Source organism: Lepisosteus oculatus, chromosome 5 (assembly GCF_040954835.1).
Source record: "Lepisosteus oculatus isolate fLepOcu1 chromosome 5, fLepOcu1.hap2, whole genome shotgun sequence".
NCBI lineage: Eukaryota > Metazoa > Chordata > Actinopteri > Semionotiformes > Lepisosteidae > Lepisosteus > Lepisosteus oculatus.
Genome location: NC_090700.1, coordinates 3,795,976 through 3,803,666, shown reverse-complemented (window position 1 = coordinate 3,803,666; position 7,691 = coordinate 3,795,976). Strand labels below are relative to the sequence as shown.

The 7,691-nt window shown below is 44.5% G+C and overlaps 1 protein-coding gene across 2 annotated transcripts in view; it reads left to right on the top strand.

Annotated features, from left to right (window-relative positions):
- The first annotated feature begins 120 nt into the window (after positions 1-120).
- The window catches only part of arhgap31 (Rho GTPase activating protein 31), a 36,453-nt gene continuing 28,882 nt past the window's right edge, over positions 121-7,691 (top strand). For both annotated transcript variants that reach the window (XM_015341683.2, XM_015341682.2), the window contains exon 1: positions 121-220. In XM_015341683.2, coding sequence (XP_015197169.2) covers positions 121-220 — 100 coding nt within the window. The remainder of the gene's footprint in view (positions 221-7,691) is intronic.

Here is a 7,691-nt window from a genome sequence, read left to right as displayed (position 1 = left end):
TTCAGCGATCTTCCTCTGTGCCAGCCCCCCGAGGACATTGTGGAGACCAATGGTTGTGGATTTGGGGCTCAAGTCATTTTGAACTGAAGTGTTACTATCTGGAGATTTCAGGGTTCCCTAATGAAGAACAAGGCGGCAAAGCAGAAATCCAAAAGGAAAGGGAGTGTGAGTGCTTTTGGATGTGATCTGACGGAATACCTACAGAGCTCAGGACAAGATGGTAAATACTTTTTAAAACTTCCTTCTTTCTTGTGTGCTTTGCGATTTTGTTGTGCCACTTTAAGTTATCGGTTCTACAGGCATGAACTCTTTCTTTTGTCAACTTTCACATTTCCCTTTGTGGAATTCGGAGTGGGTCTTATCAGAGTTACAGCTTTCTCATTATCTTTTAAAGTAGTCGTCATTTCTATTTAAATTAAAAAGAGTCCCAACAAAGACTGAAAAAACAAGAAAGCTTTATTATCAAGTGTCTTTTTTGATAAATAGGAACATAATTAGAATCTGACAATTGTACAGTCAAACTAAGGTGGGTGTTGAGCTATTTAAATACTATTTTACTGTTGGCTGATAATTCTTCACGTCCTTGCTTCCCTAGGGTGATCTTTCCTGATATACTGATCTCCACTGGATGGTTCTACTGTCATGCAGTTTTGCAGTATGGAACATTTGCTTTAAGGTTCCTAGATGGTGTATCTAATGTGTTTAACAGCCTGTAGAGTGCTATCACTGAACATCACTGCTGTTTTGAAATAGGCTCTTGGTGGCTGGAGTAATTTAGAAGCAAATCATTCCATTGTCAGGCTTAGAGGTAAAAAACTGAGATCTCTAAATAGAAATGCATTTATCACACATCTCTGTTAATCAGATCTGGGGACTTCAAATGAATGCACCACTGTGTTATTTGAAATGAATTTTGACAATATCAAATGTATTAAGTGAGCTGTGATAGATAATGAGCACTGAAATAAATCACAGGGCACGGGTTGTTGGGACAGAAATCAAAAGAGCAACGTCAGGAGCCAGCACTCCCTGTTAATATACAGTACAGTACATACTGTAGAACACATCCAAACAGGCGATAATAAGACCCACAATATGACTGTGTGTGAAATATTGAAAGGCAGTCGAGGATACTGAATCACTGTAATTTAGCAGTTTGAATATAATGGACTGCCAAGTCTTTTTTTCCACTTCATGCTCATTTGTAAAGAGGAACTGGGCCTGACTTCATCCACAGCACGAGGAAGTTAGGATAATACGCCTTCTTACAATACAATTTCTGCCAGTGTCCGCCGCTCGCCGAGAACAATGGAGTTCTTCAGCGGCCGAAAGGGCTGCTCGAGGGAGGAGAGTTCCCTCGGTTATTGCATTTGATACGGGGTCTCTTTCAGATCTCCTTCAAGCAAACAGACTCGCTGGAGTTCTGTTTACAGTCTTCCAGCTCGCTTCTCTCCAGTCACATGTCAGAGGCGGCTGGAGGCTGACAGTGCAGCTTTGTTGGCGGAATGAAGTCCAGCAAAGGGCAGCCTGAGTGACGCACGCGGCTGTCAGCTCCTCTCCTGAAGCTTGACGTTGCCCGTTCCCCAGGGCTCCCTGTCAAATCGGGGAGTCACACAGGCCGTGCATCTGCAAACAAGACACCTGATGCCCCCCTAGAGAAGACTGACTGGCAGAAGGTTTCCACATTTTCCCAGTTTCTTTTTTCTCTGAGTCGGCGTCGTGATTATAGGAAGAATGGATATTCCAGATTAGCTTCAGGCCTCTTGTGAAAAAGAGAGCTTTGCGTTTTAAGTTATCATGTGCGTGGTCATGGGAAAATAATAAAACAGCTCCTGCTAATGTCTCTCTAGGTTACTGGAACTAAACAGTCCGCCTTAGCAGGCATTTGTATTGTAAATCATGAACTTGCTCAGATGATTTTGGTCCAAGATGACCTAGATAAAGATCTGGAGGATGTAGATTTTACAGGTAGCAGTACAGTAATTAAAGTTTGTAACGGCCGTAGGGAAAAGAAATGAAAATCATGCGGTAAGAACTGTGGTACAGTTGAAGGTACAGAACACTAGCGAGTATTAAAGCAGATGAAGAAGATCTGATTAAACAAAACAGAGATTTACAGTAAAACCCCGTCGTCTTCTGCCTCTGCAGACTGCCAGCCGTGCGGCGACGTTTTTGCACTCTTCAGTGTTGCCGCTGAAATGATTTAAAAAGTGAAACACTCAGAGATGCACACTCATATCCACCTCTTCCGATTTTATCGCCAGGAAGCGGTTGCTGTATTAGGTTTGGGAAGAAGTCCCTCTGGCTTTCAGGGCTGCTCCAAGGTCCCGGAAGAGCTACACACCTTGGACCTCCCTCTCAGCATGTCTGTGAAACCATGTGCACAAATTTGTCAGCAGCAGTTTGGCCTTGCACTCCTGTAGTGCTCCAGGCCCTTGGGGAGCCTGTGTGGCACGCTGACCCTTTGATAGCAGCAGAGCTCTTCAGCAGTGTGGCAGGAGGTAACCTGAAACACATGGGCTTTAGTCAATGCTTTTCAGCCTTCGGGCTGATCCTGGGTTGGAATAATAAGAGCCAGAACGAAAGTGAAATGGTTGTGCAAGAGTTGGTAATGCATCCTAAAATGTTCAACCTGATTAATCGGGACTAATCTGCCCGAGGCATGGTATCTGGTTTACATGCTTGGCTAAAGCAAAGTCAAAATACATTTTTTTCCAAGGCTTGATCCAATATCTCTCCAGCATGTCAGTAGCTTCTGCTATTCTCCAGGAATATTTCTTGCACTTGTGTAGTGTTCCTAACTGTTTCTGTTCATGAATCAGGAGTTTGAATGGCTTTAGCAGAGCTGGTTTTTGCAGTTAATAGGAGCATTTCAATCTTGGGAATGGGAGTTGAGTTCACTTGAAAGATCTAGGAATTCAAAGACCGAGGAAAGAGGCTGAAATGGCACTTACATGAGAATGCCTCCTAGCTCCCCTCCGTCTCAGCTGGTACGGCTGTGATCCGTTGATAAACACCAGCTGTCTGGTGGAGGTCATGTCTGCTGGCGTTTGTCTGAGAACTTAACCAAACGTAGTACAAACGTGCAGCTTAATGCTCGCTCCTAATGAATTCATGCAATCCAGGCTGTGTAGTAACACCGTCTTGTCAATTCAGCTGTGACATTGCTGTAAGCCCACTCAGTCTGTTAACCTCTTCACTTACCAGTGGCAAATCCATAACTTCTGAAACATCTGCTGTCTTTCCTGTGGAGGCCTGTAGGTTATTCATTCTAACCAGTGAAGCACTGTGAAAGAGGGAACAAAATATCGCTCAGTCCTTTATATCTGTGATAACCATATTTCACTGAAATTTCAACACCTATATCACAGCCTCATGGAATGCGTGCCTGATATTTAGTGTATAATTACCCTGTGACGTCCTTATTTTAGGTTTTTAAGTTCAGAAGAATGCAAGGAAGGGGCATATGACTCACTTTAACAACAAAATACATCCAAGATCACCATTGTAATCAAAACAGAAGACCTCTCCTCCTCTTTCCCATTTTGTTGGAGCTGTAATGTAATTAGATTGAAATGACATCCTGTTTTCCGGGAGGGTTATAAGATTATTCTGCTGTTTCAATAGCGCCCTTTCACCTTAGAGTGAGGGTGGCGGAGCTTTGTAAACAGTGATCCTCACCATGTCTCATGTGGGATCTCCTTTAACACGGCCCGTGAGCTGCAAGGCCACACTATAAAAGATGGAAGTAGTGGCCAAAGCCCTGAAATCGAGGGTTGTGGGTTTGAATCCCATGCAGGGCGTTGCTGTGGGCACTTTGAGCAAGGCACTGCGGGAATTCCCCGGACGAATGAATGGCTCTCCAGCTCATCACTGCAGATGAGAAACAGTTTTCAATCAATGTACTGGGCAAAATGAAGGAATAAAAATAGGCCATGGATAGCACATTTGCTTAGACATGCTCGTGGGTGGCCGGTGCTGTTTGCCGAACGGCATTTGGTATGAAGAAAGGAGCGAACCGAGAGTTTCCTAATGCTGGAAACAAAGAAAATAAAACACGTTCAACCTGTTTACCAGATGTGGAAGTTCACTTTGTAGCTCTGCATCCCCGCTGATGTGAAGTTCAGAGTACAGTGGAGAGGGAAAAGGTGTTTATTAATTCACCATGGATAGAATTTCTTTTTGTTCAAAGGCCTTGTGTCATGTTTTCCTTTTGCCCTGGACTCTCCTTTTTGAAAAAGCCTCTTCACTGAGAAGTCCTCAACGCTATTCCACCGTTTAGCGACTGACAGAGCTTATAGAGAGATACTGTAGGGGTCCCTGATATGCTCTTTAGCTCATCAGTGCTGCTAAACACCTTAGTCTGGGTTCTCACAGCATGACTTCACAAACAAAAAGCAATCAGAACTTTACTTTTCCTAGCAGTCTGATTGGCGTGTGTGGATAGATTTTGATTGTTCGTTTATTTACTAATAACGGTGGTCTCTTACTCTGGGGAGGACCTTACAGCCCTGAGGAATCATCACATTCAAGTGAAGCCTTTTCTTGACTTAGTAAAATAAGTAAGAAATAAAATTCAAATGCTTATGGGATATGAAAGGAACTTTTTTTTTCATCATAGTTAATTCTCATTTAATCTACGCATTATATAGAAAAGAGCAGTCTTGATACGATGGTGTCAGAATTCTCCAAATACTCCATGGTACATTCTTCAGACAAGTAAAACTGAAGATGTTGTACTCATTCAGTACGTTATAAGTCTGGATCCATCACAGCATCCTTGTTTCGGGCACCTCAGTTTTTATCTGATATTTCTAGTACAGTATGTCCTTTCTGTGCGCTGCTGAATGCTAATTTTATATTCACTTCCTTCACATCTTCACTCAGCAGATATGAGGTCACCCAGTTCCAAAGTATTGAACCTGCATATCACAAGTACCGTGTGGGAGGAAAGGACGCTAACTCTAGCAGAGGCATTAAAGTAAAATCTGTGCATTTAAGAGTGAGTTACAGGATGCAGTGGAAAGCATGGTGCACGCTCGCTTTATTTCACTTTGGCTGGCATCTTTATATAAAAAAAGTTACTTGGCATCTGCTCTTGGTGAACAATGAGGCAGAGCAGAAACTGCTGTTTGACAAACTCCATAAGGTCTCGCCTCCCCTGACAGGCGTAAGTATGTGTAGTGATGTCACTCAGCCGGGCAAAGTGACAAAGCCCCCATGCCTTTCACAAGAAAGTGAAATTATGTTTGTCCCAGGGTCGGGGCAGTTAAACCCATTGACATAATCGTGTATTGTTACTCAACAGAGAGCCAATTCACTGTCTGAACAGTGTTCATTTATTCTACCCGGCTCTGCTGCTTCTTCATGCCCTGGAGATATTATGGGTTTGGCAGAGAGCATGTGCGTTCAGGGCCAGACCGTTCTTTTCACTGGGTTCGGCCCCGTGACATACAGTAATGTCACCATAGGGTTCGTGGGACAGACAGTGACAGTAGGAGGGAGCAAGGGAGCAGTTGACTTTTGGGAAGTTTTGACACTGCATTCCACAGATTTGTAATTTTGACCGTGGCCCATTTTTAGTCATTCACAAAGCTGTGTCCCAGCGGCGCTGCAGAGGCCAGAAATAAAACATCCCTCAAAGCAGTTCTAAATCAATTTACACCAAGAATGGATAAAAAAAACAGAAATGCGGTCTATTACAAGATGAAGAATGGAATTTAAAACGCCCTTATTTTTGATCAGGCTGTTGAAGTTTTGCGTACACAAGAATAATCAGTCTGATATTTAACAGGGGTTGAAAAAAAGAGTCCTTTGGCATGTTTTTGGCTTGGCCATTATTTTAAAAATGGGAAAACTGCATGCGAATCCCACAACGATAACGATTTTCCGCATGTTTTCTTCAAAGAACTCGGCGCCGTCAGGGCTCCACAGTCTGTTGGGCACACGTCTGTTCAGATTAGACGTAAATCCGTCAACCTGCCAACGCCAGAACTACGCCATTCCACACCCCCTGCATCATCAGTGGAGGAGGAAGTGATGTCATAGGTCCTGTTGCACCTACACTATTGTGGGTGTTGCCGTGTTGAGTATTCATTGTCCTTTGTAACCAAACCAAACAGGAAGCTGACTCACCCGGGTTGACAAGAAACTGAAGAGTCAGAATAAGCCTTTGAAAGAATTCCTTGCGGTATTAAACGAGTCAACTGAAAATGAAGCAAGACAAAGAACAGCCAAGGCCTTCAGATCTCATTATGTACGGCTACACACCAATCTCTCATACAAAATATGCAAAGGAAGTCACAATAGAGTCCATTTCGAATGCCTAATTGAAAAATAAATCATGTTTCTGCTCACAATCCACACACAAGTACATCAAAAATCTAAAAAAAAAAGTTGGAGGACGTAATGTTAAAGTTACGTTTTATAAAAACGTATAAAAATTGAAACCGTTTTGAGTTTGAAATCGTATACTTACAATATTTGGATTAGGCGTCAATCTTTAATTCTTATTAACTTGCATATCTTTACATAAAAAAAGATATGTAAAACGTGAAGAGAAGTAACGATACTTTCAAAATGTTTGCTGGGAAAACAAACACTAAAACTGCTTCTGTTGTCAGCTCAGCTTGATCAGTTCTTGATCGGCAATGCTGCAGAAGTCTCCCACATGCTGTACACGCAGAAGGGTTCACAGCAGTGTGGCAGCTCAGGACCCCGTTCATTTTTCATGCTGCCTAAGGCGTGCCAGCTGGCAGTGCGGAGGGTGAGGGTGGCAGGCCCGTGACGCGTGGGCCGAGTCATACCAGCTGCCGACCTCCCTGGCTGCTGTCGCCAGCTGTGCCCGAGCCACAGCCGACAGCAGGCTGTCCCGAGGAGTGGCAGACCGGAGGCCTGCGCGCGCGTGTTTTGACAAGGCCCGGCCCGAGCTCCATGCTCCGCTGAGAGGGAAGGGCCGGCCTGTGCCACACAGCATTACCGGCTTAGGAGATTTAGACTAAACTTCACAGAACGTGCTGAGACGGTCAGTGCTGAGTTGAAGCACGGTATACCAGCTCCTCACGCCATTTGTCTATTTTTTTTTCTAACAAAAGTAGAATCTCCCATTTTTTTTTGTTGTTAAGCTCACACAATTTTGGAATCACTAAACTGTGCGTTTATTCCACCCCTCTGATTGGAGGAGAGGCAAGCGCTCCTGCAAACCCGCAGCCAATCCCCTCCTTCCTCAGATGCCGTCAGCCAATCGCGTGCCTGTCGCCGCCCGGGCACTTCCACTCGCGGTCAGCCAGCCACAGGTCTCCGGCCTGGGTCACAGAGCTCGCCCTGCACTTCGGCGGGCACCTGTGCACCCGGAGCCACCCAGGGGCTCCTCTTTACGCTGCTTTTGACTGGGTTCGTCAGCTCGCGTTGTGCTGTAATGGCTCATGCGCCGGTGGAGAAGGAAAATGAAAACGGCTGCATAAACGGATGAACAGGTCTACACCAATTCAGATGGTGTACCAGCTTCTGAAGTTATTTTATTGCGCGGGGACACCTGAAAGAGCTGGTGACAAATTTAAGATATCCTGAGGAACCAGAGACTGTGGGGTTTCCTTTGAAAGTTACTGCTTAGGTGTCTTCAGACAGCTATTCTCGGACTCCCCAACTCTTACCTATGCAAAGAGCAAGCAGAGAAGCACAGGAATAGGAAG